At 41.7% G+C, this 26,385-nt stretch overlaps 1 protein-coding gene across 1 annotated transcript in view; it reads left to right on the top strand.

Annotated features, from left to right (window-relative positions):
- HMCN1 (hemicentin 1) overlaps positions 1 to 26,385 on the top strand; it is a 206,021-nt gene that overhangs the window by 48,884 nt on the left and 130,752 nt on the right. Inside the window, exons 5-11 of the mRNA XM_075760556.1 lie at positions 4,086 to 4,257; positions 5,936 to 6,042; positions 12,290 to 12,410; positions 12,922 to 13,185; positions 13,447 to 13,591; positions 17,745 to 17,866; positions 23,689 to 23,964. Coding sequence (XP_075616671.1) covers positions 4,086 to 4,257; positions 5,936 to 6,042; positions 12,290 to 12,410; positions 12,922 to 13,185; positions 13,447 to 13,591; positions 17,745 to 17,866; positions 23,689 to 23,964 — 1,207 coding nt within the window. The remainder of the gene's footprint in view (positions 1 to 4,085; positions 4,258 to 5,935; positions 6,043 to 12,289; positions 12,411 to 12,921; positions 13,186 to 13,446; positions 13,592 to 17,744; positions 17,867 to 23,688; positions 23,965 to 26,385) is intronic.

A 26,385-nucleotide genomic window follows, 5' to 3' on the forward strand; every position in this document is an offset into this window, starting at 1 on the left:
TTTTTTTTTTTTTTTTTTTTGGTTTTCAGTGTGTGTTACTGCTTTAAAGAAATGAGATTAATTGCATGAAGTTCACATTTATATGCTAACTCAAACCTTAAACTATCCAAATCCTCTAGACTAATTTTTGAATGAATAATCTTATTGGTAAAGTGAGAGTCAAAGATGGGAGCAGAGGGAGAACGGTGGAGATAGAGGAAAATGTTACCTTCCCTTCTCTTGTAAAGAGAACATAGGTAATTCTCTATGTTGAGATTTCTTAAAGAATCTAGTGATATCAGTTTTGGTGGTCTTCAGTTATGTCAATAGTATTTTATTTGTTGTGCAGTGGTAGCTGTATGCTCAAAGTTTTCTGTCTCAGACATGTCATCTCTCTCTGTTAAAAAGTAATTTTATTGACAAACTTTCCCAGCTGCACTGGGAAATGCCGGAAGGAGTCACATTCAGTATGCCACTCTGGAAATCAATCAAATCACTGTGATTTACAACTTCTGAAATGTGTCATCTGGTGAACGCATACAAACTTACTTCTTTTTTTATGCAGACATCTGGATCATGTGGTGGTAGTTCAATTGCAGTTTAACTTTGCCAAAGCCGTGCAGAAGCTAACCCTTTGGACCCCTATTTTCTGTTATTAACCAGCTCGATGAGACGGCTAAATTCGTGCCCTTCAGGTTAGACTTTTGACCCGGTTTGACTGGGTAGCGATGAACTATTTGCTGGATTTAACCAGGGAGGCTTAGCTCCCGTTTCTGGTAAGGTATGGCCTCACCTGGACGCAAACCAGCCTGGTCACATGCAGTGAACCCCGTGCTGGATTGTCTCAACAAAGAAACCGGAAGAGTTGTTTCCCTTCCACACCCAAAAATAGTTGATGCCTGGTCTCTGCAGAACATGCCCAAGAGATGCTGACAGTCTGATTTGAAGAAAGGTGGCTCAGCAGAAGTTGAAACCGGTATTTTTATGCCAGATACATTTCTTCTGTCCAAAGACCAGCAACTTTCCTTAAAAGAATCGGAGTAGCACTACAGTTGCAAGTGTACTCGTTTTCGCAAGGGATCTGTGAGGAGTTGGGGTGCAAGGCAGGCTCCTCTTTTTTCCTGGTGCTATTTGAACTGGTGTTGGTATTTTTGTGGCAGAGTGTTTGTCTGAACTGACTCTCTGGTTAACTGAAATTACTTTTCTTGTCATTGACAAGAGAAAGAGGACTTGATTTACTTCACTTTCTTTCCTGAAGGTTCCTTTTCTAATTTGAAAGTGCTCTTCATTCTTCTCTTAAAGTACTCTGGACTGCTATGCATCATTAAATAACTGTTGCTTGTGTTTCCAGTGCTAGCCCACAAGGTATAACTTACCTTTGAAAGAAAGTGAGTTTTTGGAACAATTTCCATGGCTCAGCTCTCCTGGCTGGTCTAAAGTAAACAGAGTTGCTGCATAGCTGCTGCCACTAGCTGTTGCAGAAACCGTATTTCTCTCTTGGGTCACCTTAATTCAGGGCTTTTGAGTAGTAGAGTTAATTTTCCAGTGATTTTTATATGTTCTTTTGAAAGTACCTTGCTTACGCAGACCCTTGTGGAGAGGGCACGTGGTAGTGTTACCTGGTCAGTGCTGCTGCATTCAGCGTGTCTCAGGTGAGGCATTACTGATAGTGGGGGGATGATAATTTATTGAACATGCCCCCGCCATTTCAAATGCATTTGGAATGATGCCTTTCACTTATTTATACTTCTTGTGCATTTGCACAAAGGTGGCTGCCATTCATAGTATAACATACAACAACAGGTATACTTTTATTTAAAGCAGGCTGGAATCTAGTTTCTATCACAAAGTTGTCTCGCACAGAAACCTGTGGTATACCCATTTTTAAATGGAGAATTTATGCAAATCATGTCCAACAAGCCAAGGAAACGAGGCTTTCTTGGGCTAGTGTGTTAGTTGGGTCCTAGAGCTGAGGACTTACTCTTGAGCCCTCCAGTGCTGACGGATGATGGGTCCAGGGTAGTTTATTGTTGGTTTTCAGGTCTCTTGCCCTGGCCAGTTGAACTGACACAATGTAAAGCTCCTTTACATTTAAAAGATGTTTCTGAAAGCAGCCATAGTTAACTGTAACCTAAAATCATGGTTCAGTATTGCTGTGAAACATATTCATGATGTTCTACAAAATCAATGTTGCTTCAATGGGGTTAAAAAACCACACCTGCAGTTCTGTGATGTAATATAATTTGTTTTGATTAGGCCAAGTGTAGTTTTTTGGGGGAGGTTGGGTTTTTTGATTGCGGGGGGTTCACCTTGGCTAACAGCTGAGCTCCCACTCAGCTGCTTACTCCTGCAGCCGGGCAGGGGGAGAAAATAGGAGGAATGAGGGGAGAAAGCTTCTGGGTTGAGATAAACGTGGGGAAATCACTTACCAATCGCTGTTGAGGGTAAAGCAAACTAACTTTGAGAAAATTAATTTGTTGCCGATTAAAATAGATATTTAATTACTCATTCAGGTAGTGGGAAGCAAAGACAGGTATGAACGCCTTTCCTCCTGCCTCTCCCGAGCTCAGCTTCACTCCTGCCACCACTTCCTTCCCTGCAGTGCCTGGGGGATGGAGCCGTGGTCAGTACAAAGAGGTTTCTCCGCCGCTCCTTCCTCCTCGCACTCTTCCTCTCCTTCACTGTGGTCTCTCCTGCGGGCCACAGCCCTGCCAGGAGAAATCTGCCCTGGTGTGGGTGTCCCCTCAGGCTGCCGGAGGACCTCCGCTCTGGTGCCGGCCACCCTGCTGCCAGCATCGAGACCAACTACGTGGATAAATCAGGTTATATAAAGCAATTTTAGAGTAGTGGCATCTGCCTATATTATTCTAATGGTATGCTTGGGAAAAATCTCATCTCACCTCCTCTTGCCTACCACAAACCTGAGGTAAACCCTGTACGATGTGCTCTGGGACATGTGGCATTGCTTGCCAGACTCCATTTCTGTCAGTCCGGGTCATGTTATTGCTGCTGGGTGATCTGACAGTGCTCAGCCCCGGAGTTAGTGGAAGCTGGAGGTATATAGGTGAGACCTCAGACTCTCTCTGGGTTTTGGCTGTCTTTGTTACTTTCTCTTGAAATAGGTGATAATGTAGACCTGTGCTTTGCTCTCTTAAAAATTTGTTCTATTTCACAATCATGGGTTGAAAATATTTAGAGTTAAGGACTATAATTCCCTAAGGCACAACTGAGGTTTTGGTCACAAGAATTTCTATTCTACAGCATTGTTCCCTGCTATTCTGACGCATATGCTGTGCCTCACAGTAATTTGTATTAGGTGTTTTAGGGGGAAAAGATTTGAAAAAGTCTATAGATGGCAATTACTGAGTACATCTGGATGAGGAGGCTTTCCTTCTTGCTTCAGGCAATTAATAGTTAGTTGATGACCAGAAATGTGCACAGACTTGTATCCCTAATTCCTTTTTAAAAGTGTACGTGTGGATGCTGTGTAGAGGTGTATCCAGGTCCGTTTCTGTACTCCTTTAAACATCATGCTGATCATGGCTTCAGTAACATCTTCTATTAAAATTCCATGTCTCTTAGTATTTATTAAAATATATTTACCCTGACGTGGCAAATAAGCCTATTGACTGCAGAATTTATAATGCACTGGTAAGACAATATAGTTTGGGGCCTTGTTTTTCCAGGCTGTTTTGTCATATTGTGTATATTGATTCTTACGCTGAAGAGTAGAAGTTGAGGTGTACCTTTGCTTTGATGTTGGTGCTTTGTTTCCTCTATATTCCTGGCGGTCCTGTCTTCTCTTCTTTCCATATGCCTGTGCTCTTGTGTGTTCCTTATACAGGTTGAGATCCTGTTTGTGCTGTCTCCAGAATATCTTTGCTGAAATGATGAGTTGGGTGACTGTATTAGGCAAGTTCTTTCCCGCTGTTTTTGCTCAGGATGATGTGGTAGCTGCCTGTCATCAGACGTAAGATCATAGGTGAAAGTAGTGAGCTTCTATTAAAATAGAAGCTAAAGTGGAATCTTTGCAAGACAGTAGAGACAGTATTTCAGCAGAAAATACTGTTGACAGTATAATAATAATTGTTATTTTTTTCTTTTAGGTGTTAAAATGGGTTGAAGAAGCAGTTCAAGCCTCCAAAGTGCATCTATTGTCTACAGACCATTTGACCATGGCTGTAAATACTTGGCAGATCCCTTTTGATCCAAGTCTGAAAGAGGTTACAGTGTCCCTGAGTGGTCCTTCACCAGCAATTGAAATTCATAATCCATTAGGTGAAGTAGTTCCTACCTTCTTTTGTGATAGCAAAAAAAGTGAATGAAAAATAGAAATCATCTCTACTGTCTCCGGTAGGGAAGGCTGTATTTGCGATTCATAAATGTCTCTCACATTTTGAAAAGCAGCATCAGGATTTCAGGATTCTTTTAAATTTTATATTCTTCCTAAAATACAGAATCTTTGGATATATGCATTTCTGATATTTACATTGTTCCCAATGTTCCATTTTTCTGACTCGAAGGAAACTGGAAATTCTCCCTATTCTGACCACTTCATCTCACCCGCATCTACTTTTCTTACTGTTTGTCCTTGCATTCCAAACTTTTGGACGTTTGTTTTGTTTTTATGTACTTATGTAGTCACTGAACCACCATTTAGGGGCTGTACACGATGGTTAGTTTTTATGTGGAAAAGGTAAACCGAGGTCTGGATTCTTTGAACTGTGAGAGCATTGAGAATCAAACCCCATCTCATGTGCCCGCCTTAGCTGAACCGTGTGTGATGGGGAATGCAAAGGCAGATTTGGATGCTAATTTCTAATTAAAGCTTTTTTGAACAAATTTACTGTTCGTTGTTATGTTGATGCCTTAGGAACCTGGAACAGCACTGCAGAAGTAAATTCAGATCATGCTTTGTATTCTCTGAAGGCCTTTTGGCCAAGGATATAGCTGAAGTTCTAGTATCTTGGAAGTACTTTGTGCACAGGATGGGTTCTCTGCGGTATAATCTGGTCTCTCCCCCACTAAGGCATTTCTTTACAGGAAAGAAATTTGCTCAGTGTCTCTTCAAACCATGGTAACACACAATCCTGGGCGCAACTTCAGGCTTAGCTGAAGCTTTGACCCCATCTATATGTTTTCCTTTTTTGTAGGTCAGCTCCATGCATCTAAATTCGCATAGTTTCACTGAAGTTCGTCAAGGCATGTCTAATAAGCTCTTAAAAGTCGACACTGGGACGTCCCATTCTCAACTTCACCTTTCCCTTTAGTGCTCTGGAAGAGGCAGATGTGGTTTTAGTGCCGATGGTACTTCATTAGCCTTGAGAGAGCAAAGTGCCTCTCCGTAGAGAACTGGTTCCTGCATACAGCCATCCATATATTTGGATGCATAGGTGTACGTAAAAAGTGTGCCATGGTGCAGTATGAAAACTTGCACTCTTTTATTGATGTCTGTGATGTCTAACAGGCTAAATTCCCTGTAAGGATCTCATATATGTTCCCACCCTTAGTCACATCCTAATGCCCCTCTGCCAGGAGAACCTGGCTTATCTCAGTGTCTTACTTGTGGAGTTTATCCTGCTTGAAATGGGTCTAGAGGATGGAAGAGTGAGGGGGCTGGCAGGTTGGTTAGGGTAAGTCTGTCTCAAGATCTCCTTCGAGGAAGTTTGCTTCTACACTGCTTCTTTTCACTGAGAGCTGAGTATTTTCTGTAACCAAGAGAACTTATTTTACTCACAATTTCTGGGCTTCCCACCATTCTGTATTGTTGCAGGCTGCATTAAATTTCCCAAGTGAATGAAAAGAGTGAAAATAAATGAGCATTTTTAGTATTCTGGCAAAGAATTTCAGAGAATTTTGACTGTTGTGAATTCCACTGCTAAATAACGAGGAAGTCAAATATGAAAAATACATCAGTACAAAAGAACAATATTGTATTTACTCTCTGGTTTTTTAGGCAAGCAGATCAGTAAAGGATCAGGACTGAATGAATTGCTGAATATCCACAACTCTGCAAAGGTAGTAAATGTTAAAGATCCAGAGCCTGGAACGTGGACAATTAAGGTAAAGTTACTGCAGAAATCATGTATGACTTGTTCTATGGCTTATAAGGGGATTGTTTAATGATTTACTATGTTATTTATCATAAATACTCATAGATTGTGTTATAATAAATGTCCTTTCTGACATATGTGTTGTGGCATATTCTGAAGGCAGTGGTACAAAATTCTTACCAAGATGATAACATACTAGACGTTACTATATGAAGTCAAATCCTTAGGTCATCCTTTGGATGGAAAAAGGATGAGGTGGGCACCAGGAGTCTAGTGAGCAGATACTCTCTGTAGAGAGTGTGGGCGCAGAGGGGCTTTGCTGTGCACAGCATGTTTGGGGGACTGGGAGAGGGAGATGATGTGCACTTTGCAGGCCAGAGATTTCGTTAGTAGGTTCACAAAGTCAATAAATATACATTTCATTCAGACTCCTTATCAGTATGTTATTTAAATAGTGCAGTACGTAAGTATATTTGTTCACGTGAGCGAGTGCTATCCTAGCACATACAGAATGCACCCTAAGGGAGTTGGAAGTGTTAAGAAGTTACGATCAATATGATTAGCAATAATGACCAACCAAAAAAGGATCATGAAGACTCTGCTGAAATGGTGGTCTTGGAACTGACTGTCGCAACTTAATGTGACCCCTTTGGTCAAGCTCCCTATGCCAAAGGTTGCTGCTCCCCCAACAGCCTGCCGGAAAGGTCCCCGAGGTTTGGCTGAGGGCTCCTTACACTGACCATGATCAACGTGTGCTGAAACAGAGGGAGAGCGATCATACCTGCTGCTTCCGAGAGCTGTAGCAAGCAACCAGCTCCTACATAATGATCCATTTACATACTTGCTTCTGAAATGAAAGAACAAAATGTCTTAGTGATGAAAGGGCTGCTTACAGCTATGGTTCTATGGGACTGTGTCTGGGTGACAGTGCTAGTTTAAACATTTGGTGTTGGCCACATGTGGCCAGTGAGTGCCATGCCGTGGCTGGGAGGTGTGTGGGGAATGAGATGTGTCAATGTTATAACCTCCCACAGCACTTAGGACCTTGCTACACAAAAGAGCCACTGAAGCCAGTGTGGCTAAAATCTTTACTGTTCATAGATCAATAAACGTATGTATAAAATAGGGGTAAATCAGGAACAGAACGTGGATTGCTTAGATTAGCCTTAACTCCTAATTCAGCAGAGATTCAAGTTAATACAGTACATCAGGCCCCAAACTGCTTACCTGAAACCATAACAGGGAGTAGGGATGAGCAAGAGCACTCTTACTATAATGTGGTAAACTGGAAGCTGAAGCTTAGGACTTGGCTAGAATTAGGGAAATGTATGTATTCATTGTTTTGTTTTATGACGTGTTCATTATGTCATTGTAATCAACTGCTCAAAGTGCAATTGCACCAAATGTGAATGAAATGTTAAAACTTTAAGGCTTGTGCTATGGATAAGATAGTATTTATAAAAACTGAAGAACCATCCCCAACATAGTTTTCATAGTTAGATGCTGATGTTTCACACCACTTCAAATCTGTTAGCTAACGATGACACCCTACTACCACACCTTAAAATCTGTGCAAGGCCTAACTGTACGCAGAAAGCGGACTATGTAACTATGTTTTGTGGGCAGATTATCTTCAAACAAATAAAGTCTAATCTGTACCTTGAGCTGGTTCGTAGGGGGCAGCGTGTTGTGACGTATGTGCTTGGAGTGGGGGAGAGGAAAGGAGGTATAACGAACTGTAAGTTTTTACATCATCTTCTCAACTCTGTTGTGTAACTGTGGTCTAAACTGCCTCATGCTTTGTCTTATTGTTGTATACTTCCTTATGTAGGTAAAGCAGCATGATTCCAGCTTTCCTGAATGGTGTGGAAGCAATCAGCCTTGTATAGGTCCTTTCCAAGTGAACTATTCTATTCTAGAAGTGTAAATACTATAGTGTCATTTTTGGAGGGGAAGTCACCCATGTAAGATACCTTTATAGCCAAGTCCACAATGAGGTGTGCGGAATGGATGCGTGCTGTGTGCTGTCTGCACTGTAAGTGCAGAAGTAGTTTGAAAAGGATTATTAATTCACATACAGCGCTGCAGGAAACTTTTGATACTGCTGCAGAACTGGAACTAGGAAAGCATGTAGAGTTCAGCGGCTCTACGGAGAATTGTTTGAATGTCTGTCCGTGCTGCCAGGACCAGCAATGCTGGAAAACCTGGTACAGAGACACCCTGGTGGTCTGGGGCGGGGGGAGGAAAAAACAAAACCAACCAACCAACCAAAAACCAGAAAGGTTTGGGTCCTGATGGACTTGATGATAACGTCAGACGTGTTGGGTACTGAGGGAAGTTTTCCTACAGTCAGTGTCTTGCTACACAAAAGAGCCACTGAAGCCAGTGTGGCTAAAATCTTTACCGTTCATAGATCAATAAACGTATGTATAAAATAGGGGTAAATCAGGAACAGAACGTGGATTGCTTAGATTAGCCTTAACTCCTAATTCAGCAGAGATTCGAGTTAATACAGTACATCAGGCCCCAGTCAACTGCACTTTGAGCAGTTGATTACAATGACATAATGAACACGTCATAAAACAAAACAACGAATACATACATTTCCCTAATTCTAGCCAAGTCCTAAGCTTCAGCTTCCAGTTTACCACATTATAGTAAGAGTGCTCTTTGTAGCTTCTTGGAGTCTCATGGGTTAAGCGTGCAGCCTAGTAAACATTCAGTGCCCTGCGACACAGGGACACAGAAAAAGCAAAAGCCCTGTGTGATCCCTCCCTGGCCCGGCATGGCTGTTGCTGAGCTGAAGCCTTTCTGGATGGGAGCTGAGCCGTGTGGAACCAGCACTGTGTTGCCCAAATTTCTGGATTCCAGGAATTGCTGAGAGAAGAACTTGCCACTCTTACGGGTTCAAAGTGTGACACCCTCCAGAGCTAACAAGCTCTCCTAAAGCCGAGGCTGGCGCTCGGCATGATGCAAGCTGCCAAGTGGCTCAGCTGGAAGCGGGCCAGCGTGCTCTGCTAGATGCAAACCAGTCCCGGCCACAGCATCAGGCTGTTCTTGCTGTGAGGGTTCTTAAGGTTTTTGTTTTTTCTAAGCTTAGCATAATGCTGTCTCCATTTCTGTGGAGAACAAAAGAGTCAAATTTATGTATTTCGGGTTAAAAAAAAAAAATCTTGAATATAGTTGAAATATTTTAATTACTTTTAACTTCTATGAGCAAACCAGGTCTTAATTAGGTTTGAGCAAACAGCTTACTGTACTTGTCACTTGGAAGTGCAAAAAGTTGTCCTTTTAGTATGATGATAAATCATGGTGAGCTAAACAGTATTAACTGCTACTAAATCAGCTGGAGAATGGTCAGTCCGAGAAGATCCCACCTAAATCCATGAACAAGTGTTCGTGTAGTTTCAGTGCTCAGCGAAGCCTTCAAATCACAGGTTTGAGTCCTGTCAAACACACCGTATGCAATCCAGTTGTTCCTGTGCGGCAGGAGGCCTCCAGCTGCCTTCAGGTACTTCAGTTATGAGGATGTCAAATCCATGCCTGTATGTATATATTTTTATAAATAAGTTTTCCTTTCAGATCTGCTACAGTACCCTTGGTTTGCAAGGTGACAGGAGTCTTTTCAAAGAGCAATGACATGAGATGAGCATGTGGCTCCTCCCTCTGTAGGACATCAGCAAACAGTACAGGTTTTGTGCCGGAGGAAGCGTGCTTCTTCAGAAAGATGCTGCTGCTGTTGCATTTGCTCACAGCCAGCTTGGAGGTGCAGAGAGACTGAATTTATCTGCTGGTCCCACTGCTGAGATACCTACCAAGAGATGAGCCTCATCAGGAACAGTTGTAGTTGTTTGATGGAAGAGGGAGCATCAGTTAGTTTTTGCTAAATTCCTCCCACAGAGACCTGTCCTGTGGACTCCTCTTAAAAGATTTCTTTGGAGCAGTTTGGGAGGCATCCAGCATCTTGCAAATAAGTTATCTGCGAGCTCCAGGAGAGCAGCACTAGAAGGCAGTTGTGTCTAACTACGCCTTAAGGCCTTGCCTGCCCTGTGTTTTCAGTTGAGAAGGCTAGTGAGTGATGGAGGTGAGGCAGGCCGAGGAGCCATCAAGCTGCTCTTGTGGCCTGTCCTTAATCCACAGGCCCTGCCTTCTTCAGCTGGGCGATGCCACAAAAACTTCCCTGCTGCTTAAATGATCATCTGTGTGGTTGAGAAAAGGAGAGGGAAAGCAGTGAGAAATCAGCAGAACAACTTGGCTGGTCTTGTGATCCAGACGGGTCTTCAACGACCGCTGTTGCCGCGGTTCCCCCGAGCCAGATGCGGCAGCCTCGGTAGAGTGGAAGGCCAAACCAGGCCAGAGTAACTCCTGCTAACAAGCACACTCCTTAAAGCCTGATTCAGCTGTGTATCTCCATCACTGTAAATATAAATATACAAATATAACCATGCAATTAAAAATGGATTTAGCCATCGTAGCTTGGTTTTTCTGTTGTGTAAAAACTAAGGGTTTGTTTTACAGGTATCCAAAGGTCTGAATAATTCACGAAGAGAAATGTATTTTTCTATGGATCGTTTACTCAGCTCTAGTCCCTGGTTTGTTTGCACTAAGATTTTAAGGCTGTGACTACAGCCTTAAAACTTTATGAAAAGTTTATTCACACCATAAATTCCTTATACAGATGCATAAAGCTATAAAAAGAAAACTTTGTCACTGAGTTTGTCTAATGAAATTTTAACTGCCAATTAACGCTTGATAACATGAGTTGTTTGGCACACTTAAATATTTCTTTGTATTGTTAACAGCTGGTTTATATAAAAAAGGCTTTAGTAGTGATTTTTCTGAGGTGAAAGGCTAACCAAATAGAGGTTGTTTTAATCAGATAGACATCAATTTGTCATAACGTCTAAATGGCTGTCCCTAGGCAGTTAGTTACAAGAAACAACTGTTTAATATTCACATGCAGCTGTGTCAGAGGTGGCTACTAAACTGAAGGAATTGTGTGGTTGGATCAGATAATACTCTCTACATGGATAAAGCTCAGCAGAATTACTTCATTTTAATACTGATTTTCTTTCACATTGCAAGTCTCGTGTGCAATGCGTGCAACTCAGAGTAGGTTCTACAAACTGCGGATTCATCTTGGCATAGCAGAGCTTAGCTATCACTCTTCACAGCCTTCTGAAGCTTTATTTTTTCCTGCTGTGCTGGTTGAAATTCTCCATGGGTTTGTCACTGTTAAGTCTGTGTAAAAGGAAAAAAAAATGTAACTCCATGCTCGGTGCAGTGCAGCAGTGGGGTGGTTTTTGGGTTGTTTCTTTTTTTTTCCTAACACCTGAAGGGTGGAAGTAGGTGAGGACAAAAAGCCTTGGGCTCCTGTGCACTCTTGGCAAGTAGCAGGTGTCCTGTTCTTTCTCGGCATAGAATGATAAAAGTAACTTGAAAGAAGATAAATCGAAATAATTGTAAGATTGAGGCCTTGCATAAAAGCAACGGTGCCCTCAAACAACATGAAGTTAAGGCTTTTCATGAGTGGGTGGACGGGCGGGCGTTGTTTGGGATTTGGTTTTTGCTGATTCAGCCAGAAATGCAAAGTGGGGCTATGGAGAATAGAGGTGAGCGGTGTTTCTGCATCCTCTGCTTTCCCTCTGAGGCCTTGGCCGGGAACGAGAAGAACCTTTAATATACGGTACGGATTGAGGTTGGTCTGTGCTTGCCACTTGTCTCATGATATGCAGTGCCTATGACTCCTGCATGTGCCTCATGGGTAAAGTTAGTTTTGTGTCTATTTAAAAAGGGAGCTTACTAGTAAATGAAAAGGTAAGATAAATTATTGTAGTGCTGGAAGTAAATTGTTTGTATAGATTATCAGCAAAAATTTTACGCTGATTTTTCTCTTGACTTGTGTTTCTTTTACTATTTTGTAATATACTTTATAATGGTCAAAACCCTAACTTCCAGAGAGCCTCCCATTACAGCCACTGGCATGTGACAAGTAGTTGCTGACCTTGTGTGTGTTGTGATTTACCTCTCAGACTAATTGGCTGCCCTTGCTGATGCTACAATTGTAGGCTCTGGTATCTAAAAGTAAAGCTGTATTAGAGGTCTTTTTACTTGCAGCTTTTGGCGTAACCTTTCTTTCTGTCTTGTTTTTAATGAAAGCTGAAGTCTATCTACGGAACTCGGTGGATGGATCAGAAAGTTTGCAATTCCCGAAGTGCTGGTTACGCACATGGTCTTTCACTCTGTTGCTTTTTCAGACCTCGAGCAGTGGAAGGCACTCTGTTCGGATCACAGGTCTCAGCACTATTGACTTTCGAGCTGGGTTTTCTAGGAAGCCAACATTAGACTTTAAAAAAACATCCAGCAGACCAGTGCAAGGTTTGTTTCCATTTTGTTGCATGCTAAACGATTACCATTTTTGGGCCCCCAAGCAGAACTCTGTGATGGTCTCTCTGGTGAACTTTGTGATAACTATGGGGCTGCTGTTGGTTGGTTCTTGGGCTCATACTATGGTATTTTTTCATATTAGCTTGGGGGTTTTTGTGTCACATAAATCCAGATATTATTAGCTATGAAATGCCTCAAAATTGCAACTCTATTTCTGTTACTTTTGGAGCTTCAGAAAAAGCCTTTGGCTCTGAGGCATGGTGAGGAGCTAATGAAGAGGCTGCTATTTCAGAAATGCCTGTTGGAACTCAGCAATTTACACCCTAATCAACGCCGCCTCTCCTGACAGCTAATAAGCAGAGCACAGCTTAGTGCTACTTAGTAAGGGTTGAAACTGAATGGTGCATTCATGGGGTAGTGGGCCATACATCTGGAATTTAACCTTTCCTTTTTGAATTACTATTTTTTTAGCACTTAAAATAGCATGTTTCTGTTTTTCTAGGGATTCCTACCTTCGTGCTGCTAAATACCACGGGGATCTTTCTGCCAGCTAGAGTAGACCGACTGGAACTTCTGAGTATTACAGGGGAGCTTCTTAAAACCTTGCCTGTGAAATACTATCCTGACAGAAAGCCCTATGGACTGTGGAATATTTCTGACTTCATTCCACCAGATGAAGCTTTTTTTGTTAAAATAACGGGCTATGACAAGGATGATTATCTTTTTCAGAGAGTTTCGAGTGTTTCATTTTCTAGCATTACTCCTGGTAAGAGATTTTGACTTGAACGTACATTTGTCACAGCTGAATCAGTTAAAATTGATATCTAATATCTTTTTCTAACTTACAGAAGTACTTTTGTGCTGTTTTCTCCCAAAGTTCTATCTCTATATCGTGATGGATAAGTTAATGTTATTATCTACCAAGTGTGACTTTATCAGAAATTGAATTTCCTTTTAACAAAAGGAAAAGACAGGATATATGTTAGTAGCTGTTAATAATCTTTTGGGGAATATTTGCTTTCTTCAGACGCTCCAAAAGTTACAATGCCCACCAAGACTCCAGGATATTACCTGCAGCCAGGGTCTATTCCTTGCCACGTAGAAAGTCTTATACCTTTTACTCAGCGTTTTACTAAAAATGGAGTTAAACTAGGAGTGGATCAGTTCTTCAAGTAAGTAGTGACCTCCCCCCCGCCCCCGTAGTGTTTTATTTCCTATTTATATTCTATGATTTCTATTTATTATTTACTATTATATACTGCTTATATTCTTTTACTTCCATTCTGTTATTTCTGGTGATATTCATTAGGGAGGCTGTATTCTATGGAGAGATTTATTTTATATATATACACACACATGAGGGTGTTTGAGGGGGGTGTATACTCTGTGTAGATGATGAGATTATATGGTTCTGGCCAAAGTTCCCTTCAAACGTGTGCTCTTAAATTACGATAAACTAAATCTTAAAATTAAGTCTAGAAGGCAAATGCTTTTAATTTGCATTTTTAAAAGTTACGTAAAGTAGATCGATAACTAGCTTTTTTTTTCTGGATGCCCCCCACCTGTCCAATGATACATAGATGATTATGGAACATACATTAAGTTGTTTTATTTCTAATTCCTTTCATGGATGCCCTAGCAGTATGTCCTATGACCTAGCCTAGAAAATTTTCTTCTTCAGAACGTCTCTCAATCAGAAAACTTATACTGAATATGCCACAAGGCTCTTGAGATTTCTGTATACAGAATGGATTACCTGCTCTTTCACTGTAGAATGAGAAAAGAATGAACAAACACTTAAGAGTATTTTAATTCATTTATAAAGTCCATTTTGTAATTCTGGCAGTTGGAAATGAAAGGTAAGTATGTACTAGAAAAGAGTATCGGCAGCCTCTTGCAAAGCCTGGAGCACTTCAGGAGAAGGCTGAAGGAGAAGATCTAGCATTTGATTACAAGTACATGACTACCAAAATAAATAAATTCTGAAGCTCCCTTGTATACTGTTGGCAGTATGAAATGCTGCAGCTCCTTTTTTTTTTTTTTTTTTTTAATGAGGTGCCATTTACATTTAGTCAAGCCTGACACATACTTCAGCAGCTGTGTAACTTTTTCCATTCTTTAGTTATCAAACCACACATGTGTACTCCTTCCTTTTCACATACCCAGCACCTTTATGATTGAGCTGCGTTTTTCATTTTCATATTACAGACCAGATGAATGAACAGATCATCCAAGTTAATTTAACAAAATATATCTCAAGCCAAATATTATTGGTCACAGTTAAATAGGATCTAATTCATTTTGGCTTGTCTGCATTTTGTTAGTGGGGAAGTTCCATACAGGAATTTAGTTTAGAGCAGATTTGAGCTGTATTTTTGCTCTGCATTGGATGAGTTTGAATGAGTTTTGTTTTGGTGATGTGATGTCATTGTTACTCAATTTTTTTTTTTAATACTTACTTCAAAAAGTAAATTATTTAAGTTGAACATTATAGTTCTATCATGACAGCTGTTTATGTGAAAATGCCATTAGAATGAATACGGGTAGAGGGTTCTTGAAGTGAACATACTTAGAAAAAGGTGTTTTTACTTTTGATTCCAGAGGGTACTATCAGCTTTAATAATAACTCCTAATTTTAAATGAGTAACGTGTGTAGGAAAAAGAAATTTCTCTAAAATTGCAACAGCTTTGTTTTTCTAGATTTCTGCATCCCATGGTGGTCTAGTAAGAAAACTTGGATTTTGTTTAATGTCCTAGTGTGTTTCTGACAAGTCTGATTTAGGAGCCCAAGAACAGTAGTTAAGCACCTCGTTCTAGTGGGAAATCAGTGGGAACTGAATTACCAATGTGTCTTTAAAAACCATTCTGTATTGTAAATGGCAGATCCCACCAATCCCGTGAAGGGCAGAATCAGCAAAAATAACACGTGAAATTCTGACAAGAAAGGCAATCCATTTAGTTAATTAAAATAATCATCATGATTCACAGTAATTTTTTTTAATTAACTAGTGTTTGTGGTTGTTAATCAAGCCTAGTATCTGATTTGCTAAACCATGCAGAATATACCCCTCCAAACCGTGTGTTAACCAGTGCGGTACGAGTGGGATTAGCTCATTGCTGTGAGCCACAGCCTGCTGCGGGTGGTACCTTCTTCCCAGGTGAAAGCGGGATCTGGAGCGTGGTCGTTTGTGGTGACCGAGGGGTGAGGTCAGATACAACGTGAATATCACTGTGCTCTCTGATGGGGTTTCTATGGTAACTAGTAACAAGGATGTGATTTGGTCTTTGGATTTTGCCACTTGGCTAAGGGAGTGTGTGTGTATTTTCCAAACTGACTAGATAAGCAGCTCGGTCAGCAAATTGCACGTATTGTAAAATGATTTGGGTGAATAAATGGCGTGATGCTGAAAGGTGCTCAGTTATCCCAGCAACGCATGTTGCAGAGTTGTGTGCGGTTATTGCTTTTTGGAGTCAGTGCCAAAGCGTGCAGGAGATGCCTCGAGGTGTGTATTATTCAGTGCTGCCATTCTTGTATTTATCTTTTTTTTTTTTTTTTTTTTTTTTTAAATAGACCACCATGGGTCTCTATTTGCCAAGCGTTTCCACTCTGGACACGTTTCCTTTTATGCTTCCGTTCTCAAGGCTTCCATGTTTGACATCTGGTGTACAGCAGAAGTCAGGAATGAAGAAGAAGAAGAATAGGCTTGCATAACTCCACTTTTAACCTACTTTCCATGAAAAAGAGAAATTTCTCACTCATTACTTGGAAGAAACACTACCTTATTCTTTAGTCTTGGCAGTAACTGCCAACACTATTGGCCAGCATTGCACTGTAAAATGTCACAGATTTGATATATGATATATTAGGTTATCTAGAATAAGTATGAAGTAAGAGAGAATAAGTAGGAAGCCATTTAAGGTCACTATATGCTGTTTTCTTTTGTGGTGTAATTGGATTGTCTGTCTCACCGCATTACAACACTGAACTTTCACGCATATTCCAGCTCTCTTTCTCTTGTTCTTTATCCTTTAAGGGCTGATAAATCAATCTATTCAGGCAAACAAAAGAGATGAAGGGGTCACTAATTCAGTGTTTTCCCATAAGGTGGCAATGACTTGCCAAAGCTATCATGGATGTTTGGGCGCTCATCAGTTTTGTTTATATGCCATAGCAACAGGCCACTGGGAGCACTGGGACACTGCAGAACCACCACTGTTTTGCTCATTTATGTCATCAGCTGTGTGTCTGCAGCATTAGTTGTGTAAAATGTGGTTTGGAATCTTGAGAAGCTGTAAGAGTGTCTAGTTTTAAGCACATGTAACCACCAGTCAATGTAGTTAGGCTTTTATTCTCCTCTTGACTTTAATGTTGCATGTGATAGATACATGGTATTATTGCCTATCAGCTTTGCTGAAAAACTCCAAGTATTTCTCTGCATTTCTGCTGTATTATCTTGCTTGTGTCTCTTCTGTACCCCACCCTCCACTTTCAGTCTTGAATCCATCAATTCAATTTGTTGCGCCGTTTATTTTTGTACGGCTAGGCAATCAATGTGCAGAATATTGGGTTATCATAGTTATTGCTGGTCATTGGTCCAGAGGTGCAGCCAGCAGAGCAGAAGTCAGTCATCTTCGTACCGATACGTCACACTTCGCTGGGTTGTAAATGTCTGGGATGGAGATAGTCCCTGCAGTTTAAAAAGTGCAAAGAGAGCTGTCTGGCTGTGGTCGTCCTGGAGTAGGGTAGATGCTGCTCTCTCCATGGTATGAACCTAATGGTGGATTTGCATATAGAGGGGGGAAAGCAGATTGTATCTGGTAAAGGATGAGGACTCCTTTATGTGGAGTCCCTGCCTGTTCCTGTGAGTTTGAGAAGCTCGGGCTGGAAGGGTGAATGCTTGTTACCCCTGCTAGTAAGAGCCACGGGTTTGGTACTGCATGCTGGCTCTACGTAGAAACTTGTTGGTGCTAAGGAAAGGTATCTTCTCAATAGTAAATAGAACAATAGAGTACGAGCAGCTGAGTGAATGACTGCAAATACAGTGGCTTTAGGTATTGAGACAACTGTTGATAGGTGTTAAGGCATATGTGCAAGTGAGACATTCTGCAAAACCTTACATTTCTTAATACTTGTAAAAAGCCTGGCGAGGTATATATCGTTTCCTTAAATAAAATCCATAAAGCTATGTCCAATTTGAGTCATCAGAGGGTATCTTTTTTTCTATTAATTATTGTGAAAATCTCCTGTGTCTGTAGTCAGGAAACCAAGTTCTTGTACCTCGAGTCCTTCAGGAATTTAGCGAGTATGCCCTTTTCTTCCTCCAGAGAATCATCTAGTATGAGTTGGGAAATTGCTGAGGTCTCCTTGTCCGATGAAGGCTTTTACGAATGTTTGGCGACCAGCAGTGCAGGAACTGGACGAGCGCAGACATTTCTGGATGTATCAGGTGGGTAGTAGTCCATCCTTCTACGCTGAACGCTTCAGAGAGCAATGGCTCGTCAGGCCAGTAAAATAAATATATTTTTAATTAATGTGTTTTTTCTGACTCAAGCACACAAGTGTGCTGATGTTTACTCAGCACATCTGTTTCAAACAAATCCAATGTTAATATTTAAAGTAGTTCCCACTGTCAGTTGGACTTGCAGAATAAATACGACCTGTAGAAGCAGAAATTGAAATCTCAGATTTCAGTTGTTCTCGTGTTTATTTCAAGCTGTAGCAATTACATGTTTACTTGATTGTATCTATGTATTATGGGATAGACAAGGAATTACAAAAGTTGCATTCAAAAGTGTTCTACTCTTAAAAAACGAGATTCCGTAAATTGTTGGAAATCTCATCTATTACCTTGAATTTTTTAAAAGTGAATAAGCAGATGAAGTAAAAATAAATGACGAATAAATTGGGCTAATAGCAAAGATAATTTTGAATAAACAGTAGTATTTAGTTGCTAGCCCCAAATTGGCTAGCAATCATTATCTACCCAGTAGATAATTTTTAATTACTGTTTGTTTATTTTTGAATTTAACTTAAAATATTCCTAACTTTATAAAAATCTCAATTTAAAGGACAAGTAGTTATAAATCTAGCTATCCATTTAGTATGAGTTGGTGTGCCTTATGTGTTAGAGCAGTTTCAAAGCATAAAGCGCTGGTATTCCACTTGCTCTGAGGGAGAGGGAATTCTCCTTATCTAAGTTAATGACTTGTTCAGATGATTGTGCTCCATTAATTATTACTGCAAGTTAGTTGTGGTAAGAGAGAATCCTTCCAGAAAAGTGAATAGTGTCATCCTGGTCAAGCTTTGGACATAAAAATTTGGAGTGGGAGGAAGGGAGAGAGTAAAGTTGTTCTTCTGTGAAGGCAAATGTCAATGTCCAGATTATCATCTGGAGGGTTTCAATTGCAGATCAGCTAGAAATGTTTCCCAAAGTAAAACAACAGGCTTTACTTCACAAAGTTAATCCTTTTCCTCTGTCAGAGGAGTTCAGTTTAAATAACTGTAAACCGAGATACACCCCAAACACAGATGGAGAAAACATAAAACCAGGCATCGGTTGGAGCTGCTTCAGTGGACAGTAGAGGTTGTCTGCAGGAAGAATTAAGAAAAGCTTATTTATGCATGTAGGGGGGTGGATGAAAACCCTGCCTGTCCTATAGCAAATTTTGTCACTTAAGTTTTCACAGTTACCATGAGGGACAAGGGAAAAAGAATTTCTATTTTGAAACAAAAATCCATTCTGTACAGTCTTCTGTTTGTGCTGATGGGACATCTGTCATGCAGAAGTGTAAACTATTGCTCTTGACTAGGGAAAACACTAGAGATGAGTCAGTTAATGCGCAGCGGCTGTGAGGATAGGAGAGCTCAGAACAGCAGTTTGAATTCAGCATCAGGGTTTCATGTAACTGCTTGAAATCAAAGTAGTCTTGTTTTTTATCTCCTGTAGTAGCTAATTCAGGTTAGTTAACCTGGATTATGAACCACAGAAGCACAAAACAATTTAGGCTGGAGGGACCTTTGGAAGTTACCTAGTCCAACTCACAGCTCAAAGCAGAATTCACTTCCACGCTTGATCGTGTTTCTCGGGAACTTGTCCAATCAAACTTTGAATGTCCCCAAGGACAGAGATTTCACAAGTTCCATGGGCAGCCTGCAGTGCTTAACTACCCCCACTAGGAAAATATTTTGCATATCTAGTCAGAATTTCCCTGGCTGCGTATTTTGACCACAGACTCGCACCCTTGCGGTTTTTTGTGCCCTGAGAAGACTCTAACTCTGTTCTCTAAAACATCCCCCTCAGTAGTTGAAGAGGGTGACTGGATATCCCTTCACCTTCTCTTTTCCAGGCAGGATGAGCAAATCCAAAGAAACTGGTTTGATACTGATTCCGTGCAAGGCAAAGTTTGTAGAGGAACAACCCTCTTACACCAAGTGGTAAAATTTAAGGAGAGAAAGATCCTTTTAGTCACATAAAGTATTGATGTTCCCGTTCTATTCTACTCAAATACTTACCCAAGTCCTAGGTCTAGAGCGCTATTTTATATTTTGGCTGTGCAGATCCTGCAGGCGGATAGGGTATTTCCATATGCTTGTTTCAAACCATGTTCTGGAGGACAAGAAGCTGTTATATTCTGGCCCGGAAATTGTGGACCTAAAGATTCTTGGTCTGGAAGTTGCAACCATCTTCCTCATAGAGAAAACTGAAAGAGAATCCTAACTTTTTTTCTTGTGATATTGGTAGCACTTGAAAGTAGAGAGTGACAAGGGGAAAAATTCCTGTGTCCTCTCATTTACAGAGCACTGAGAGATCGGCTGAGACTGACTCACTATGTAAACATGAGCAATTAGTTCTGTTGTGAGCCATGAAGCCGATTAATGTGAGGGAGATGCTTTGAAATCCTTGTGTACACATATTTGGAAGAAAATTACTTGAAATTTCTTCTTTAAGCAAAGTAAACAATCTTTTCAAGTATTCTTAGTTTGCCCAGCTGACAGACAGTGTATCGCAGATAATCCATTTTGCCGACTGCTGTGTGAAAGGTATTGGAACTATGTCAACATCTTCTAGTTTCAGAAAAAGCAAACGCTTGAGTCTTAATACTAGTAAGATGAAATCAATCTTTAAAATGTCAAATGGCTCGTTAGCTCGTGCAGGCACCTTAACTGGAGTGCCCTGAATACAGGGGATTTGGCTGGGGGGATTGCTGTGTGTCCACTGTGGTGGTAAGAGGCTGGTATAGTCCAAAAGATGTCATGCCCCACCAGACTGACACTCAAAAGATAGGGATTTTAGTCCTGAACTGCCCTTCATCTCTCTCTTTTTTTCCTAAGTTTCTTTAAGTAACATACTTGGTGATACACCCATGGAAAGCATTAGAAGACTTGTTGTTCCTCCCAGACAAACCAAAACCTAAAGCGCAGGGGAGAAACCCGTTCTCAGTAAGCAAGTCTAGCTGTTGTTGACTCTCCTCTGCATGCGTTCAGAGTTTCGGTAATAAGGGTGATTGCTGGTAGGGGCTGCGCTCACAGCGCAGCGGGGCTGCACGCCAGCATGCAGAGATCTAGCAGAAACCTTGTGAACCTCATCTGAGACCCCGTGTGAGGCTTAAATGAGGAGGAGTTATGGCTGGCTCTATAATAAACATAGACTTTTAAAAAAATTTTTACTTAGGATAATTGATTTTTGGCATGTACTGATAAAGGTTGGGTCTTGTTCTTCCAGCTCTTTTATTTCTGCTAAATATCCCACTTAGAATATTCTTTTTTCAAGAACCAGTCTGAGGAAAAACAAATTAAAAAAAAATGCTTTTTAATGGGAATGCATAAAGTGACACATAGTGTATTTTCTTTCTCCAGCATTTAAATATTGCCTCCTTTTATCACTGATATCTCAAGAAGGATCAGGATGACTGCTCCTCTCTTAAGCACTTGTGGTTTCAAATTTTAATTCCAGTACAAAATTATTGCAGCTGCTTTCTTCCAGGAGTGTGACAGAAGTGTACAGATGAGTTGAGTGGAAAGCAAATAGTAACAAACAGTGGAAGTTACAACATAAAATAAGTATAGCTAGGAAGGAAAAGATAATGAAGTGACCTAAGATTTGAGTGGGAACTGGTACGGGCCATTGTAGGTGGTGGTAGGTATCCCCCCTGCCTGGCTGCTGGCGCTCAGCCCCGTGCTCCCAGGGACCCGAGGGTCCGTGTCCCAGACGCACGGACACCGCTGCCGCTTTCCTGTTGCGCATTCGTCAGCAGTGAAGCTGAGCGTGCACCACTGACACAGCCGGCTCCGTAGACTGCCTTCAGCAGCAGCTCCACGCAGGACTTGGAGCATGGGACAGCCAGCCCCCTTCCTGCCCGCCTGGTAAGGTCGGAGCTCGCTACGGAAAGCACACGCACCGCAGATCCCTTGGGTATTGGCACGGCCCCCCGATACCCCTGCCCAGATCCCGGGCCCTCTTACCTGCTTCTTGCCAGCTGTTCCAGCTGTTAGCTGTTTGCTAACAAACCGCACCCCCCACAAAAAGATTTAATAAGGCGACGGGACAGACTGTGGAGATCAGGCGCAGGGCTCAGCCGGACGAGAGTACTGACTGGTGACGTCTGATGTGCAACAGGCCCCTTCTGTGCCCCTTTCTGCCTACTGCCCCTGCTCCTCCCTGATTCGCTTCCCTGCACGTTCCTTTGTCGGTTGGCACAGCTTCCACCAGGTTTGGGTCCTTACGGTTGCAAAGGCCAGGTTGGCTCCTCTTGGAAATGACGCTCTTGCCTCTTGATAGCCAGTCAATCAGCATGATGAAGTGTCTCTTGTCATTGTCTCTGCTGTTGTTTGTCTGTCAGGTCTGTGTGTCTGCATAGTGTTTATGACCTCCCCTTTTCCTTATCCCATGTGACAAGGTCCTTGATCAGATAAACTTAAGGGAAGAGATGCTCTCTCCTTCCACGTTCCCTTGTAGAGATCGTCATGGAAAGCACTTAATAATGATGCATAGAGCAGCTGTTGACTTGGTGTCATTATTGCTATTGGAGCTTGCTAGTAACATGTGCGAGGTCCTGCACGTGGGTCGGCGCAATCCCGAGCACAGCTATAGGCTGGATGGGGAATGGATTGAGAGCAGCCCTGAGGAGAAGGACCTGGGGGTATTGATTGATGAGAAGCTCAACATGAGCTGGCAGTGTGTGCTCGCAGCCCAGAAAGCCAGCCGTGTCCTGGGCTGCATCACAAGAGGCGTGACCAGCAGGTCGAGGGAGGTGATCCTGCCCCTCTACTCCGCTCTGGTGAGACCCCCCCTGCAGTGCTGCGTCCAGCTCTGGGGGCCCCAGTACAGGAGAGACATGGAGCTGTTGGAGAGAGTCCAGAGGAGGCCACGAAGCTGATCCGAGGGCTGGAGCACCTCTGCTATGAGGACAGGCTGAGAGAGTTGGGGTTGTTCAGCCTGGAGAAGAGAAGGCTCCAGGGAGAGCTAATTGTGGCCTTCCAGTCCCTGAAGGGGCTCCAGGAGAGATGGTGAGGGACTGTTTATGAGGGAGTGTAGTGACAGGACAAGGGGGAATGGGTTTAAGCTGAAGGAGGGTCGATTTAGATGAGATATTAGAAAGAAATTCTTCCCTGTTAGAGTGGTGAGGCAGTGGAACAGGTTGCCCAGAGAGGTTGTGGATACCACATCCCTGGCAGTGTTCAAGGCCAGGTTGGATGGGGCTTTGGGCAACCTGGGCTAGTGGAGGGTGTCCCTGCCCATGGCAGGGGGTGGGACTGGATGGGCTGTGAGGTCCCTTCCAACCCAGACCATTCTGTGATTCTGTGGTTTTTCTCATACAAAGCCTGTAAAAATCTAATGTGTAGCTGAGATTCCACTGTGTGTGGTCACATGTCAGTCAGCGATCAGACTCAGTCGTGGTGGTGGTCCTGTCTCTCCTCAGTGCAAGATGAACTCAGAGAACACAGTGCTACATCCTTTCTCATATATGATGCGATATTTCATCCTGCCCGATACGGTAGTTTGGACCTAAATCAGGTGTCGTCTTGTGATGTAAGCTCCTGTCCGGTACTTTAGCATCAGGGAATGAGGATGCTGCCCTGGGTTCTGCTTCATGGCTTCAGCAATGTGAAATGAAACTAAATGTTAAACCAGTGTTACATTATCTTTATTGTTATTTTTTTACACTATAGTTTACTTGAAGTTGTTTATCAAGAATCCACAAATGAAGCAAAGGTTCCCAAATATTATTCTCTTATAATGTTGTTCTTTGTTCTGCTCTTTTTATGCAGAGCCTCCACCCATGATTCAGGTTCCTAATAACGTCACAGTTGTCCCTGGCGAAGGAGCCATCTTGACCTGCCTAACTTTAAGCACGGTGCGTTACAACCTCACCTGGCAGAGAAATGGCAGAGATGTGAGGCTTAAGGAGCCGCTGCGAATAAGGATGATGAGCAACCTGTCTTTAGAGGTGAAGGCTGTAAAGCTCACGGATGCTGGCAAGTACGACTGCATCGCTTCTAACGAGGGTGGATCTACGACAGCATCTGTCTTCCTTACGGTGCAAGGTAACGAGGAAATGGCATTTTAAACTTACCCATCTGTGCTGTTGCTTCATACCAGGAACAAATTTAAAGAAAAAAAAAAAGATGTATAAATGCAGTAATTTGTCTTGGAGCAAATCCTTTTAAAATTTACTGCAGTACTGCAGGTTTCTCTCTATTTGCCTTCGTCATGTGAAGGCTTGAACCTTTGGTTCCTGGCTGCCTGTCTGTGGGTAAGAAGAGACAGAACTCAAAATCTTTTAGAAAGAAAACTCTTCTGTCTACTTGTAGGTGACTCCAGCAGGATTTCACTTAATGATACTGGGTCATATTCTCTGCAGAATTAGCAGCTTTGTTAACTTTGTTGCTGTAATTCTAGTACTTTGTTAACTGACGGAAAACTTAGAATTATGGAAAAAAAGAAAAATTCGGTGGAATTGCCTGGCTTAAGGTGCTGCAAAACAGCGAAAGATCAGAAATGGAGTTGTAACACTTACTCATGAGATGTAGTTTTTCTTGTAGGAAGAGCATAGTGGTTTACCAAGTTGGAATAAGTAGATGTGCAATCAGTTTTGTAGGACCTGTTACGAACTACAGCAGAATGAAATGTTTTTTCATTGATCCATTTGAATTGCCCTTAGATGGCTACAGCAGAGTTATAACTGTTAAATTTCTAACAGGACTGAAGGGAAAAAAAAGAAAAAAAACCCAAAACATGAAAAACCCCATACGTTTGGAAAACTTGGTTTTAAATTCTACAGGATTTTTCCATCAGGACACTCATTCAAGCATGTCAAAGGCACCAAGAGAAGTGCTCCCCTCCCTTGTTCATCTCTTCCTGGGATTTAGATCTTCCTCCCTAATGTCTGTAGACCAGCTGGGAGCTCTAACACAAAGACAAAATTACTTCTGGCAGTTTTTTTTATAGTAAAGCTAAAGAAGTTTGCTGCTGCCACAGCAGAATATTGAGTTTCAAATCACTTATATGTAAAATGATTATATCAAACAGTTGGGAATTACGTTTTGGCTGGTACCGGTGTTGCTAACAGCCCTAAAACGTGTCTGAGATAACCCTCTTGGACAGTTTAGAGAGGCTTACTTAACAGTCTGAGTTGTGTTTTCTTTCATTTCCGATGAAAGCTGCTTAGTACAGAATAAATATGTAGGAAATGCAAAGCTGCGGCTGAATTCGGATTTCTGCAGTAGTGTCTGCCTCTTTGGAAAAAGTAATCTACTGCCAACATTTCAGATGGTTATATGCAGGAGCTGAATGGTATCGCATTGGTTGTATGCGCTATTATTTGTGATCGTTTTAGTTTGCTTGGCCCAAATGATTTTGGTCGGATTTCTGGAAGGACTTTGGTGTGTGATTGTCGTGTACAACTCATCATAATTGTTAGGGTCTAGAATAGCATTCAAAGAACAGTTTACATTTGGCAGCAAAAGAGTAAAGGGTGGCTATATGTGAGAAGCAAAAGCTTTTATAGGGTTGTCGCTATTAGCGTTCTGAAGAAGGAAATTTGAAGTCTTGTTAATAAATGGAGATAGTTCATGCTTTGTGTAGTTGCAAGTAATTCAGAATGTCAAATTAAATTCATATTCGAACCCTTTATTATTGTTGGGATAGTTCCATATAGATCTCTGAATTTTGGATCGTAAGAGAATAAACACTGCTTTCATCCCCGTTTTCTTTCTGGAGTGGGATTTAAGGCTGAGAACAAATCTTGGTAGCTCTAAAAATAACCCAGCATCTGCTTCACATGCTTAAGTGGATTGTAGTAAACCTTGTTTTGAAAGCTTTCATTTGGATGCTGCTGTGTCTGAAAGAGAACACTTATCTGATTTTTGTGCCAGCAGCTGTACAAATACAGACTGAAATCTTGAATGAGAGTTGACTCTTTCCCCCAGTTGCGTGTTCGGTGTCAGAAGAACGTACTATACTAAGTCACTGAGTGTCCCACGCTAATACTGAGCACAGCTAGATGAAGATCTCGTTTAGAACTACTTGTGGAGTGGTGGTATACTGCTCAGAGTAGTCTGAAAGGTCACCAAATGCCGTTTTACAAATTTCAAGGAGTGTAAGCTCTTGAGCCTTCTAGGATTGTGTTGGTGCTTATTGAGTGCTGTGACTACCTCTTAAAGTACACACTCATCTTTGGACGTTGTTAAATGGTGGCTACATAGTGTGAATTGCTCAAGTCCTCCCAGCAGATTGATCTTAGATGGGAACATTAATGAGTTTGTAAGAGCATTTGCTACTTTTTCAGGTGCTCCATATAATTTATCAGAAGCCTGGAGGAGTGTATAGCAGCTGTGTGAGACTAGAGGTTGGCCAGGAGTGTGAAACCTTGATTATCCTATAAACATTTCAGTGATAAATTTCTCACTGATGAGGAAAATTCCATGAGCATGTGAACTACTTCTTTCCCATTTGTAGGCAAAATA

The sequence above is a fragment of the Balearica regulorum genome, chromosome 8 (genome assembly GCF_011004875.1).
Source record: "Balearica regulorum gibbericeps isolate bBalReg1 chromosome 8, bBalReg1.pri, whole genome shotgun sequence".
NCBI classification, from domain to species: domain Eukaryota; kingdom Metazoa; phylum Chordata; class Aves; order Gruiformes; family Gruidae; genus Balearica; species Balearica regulorum.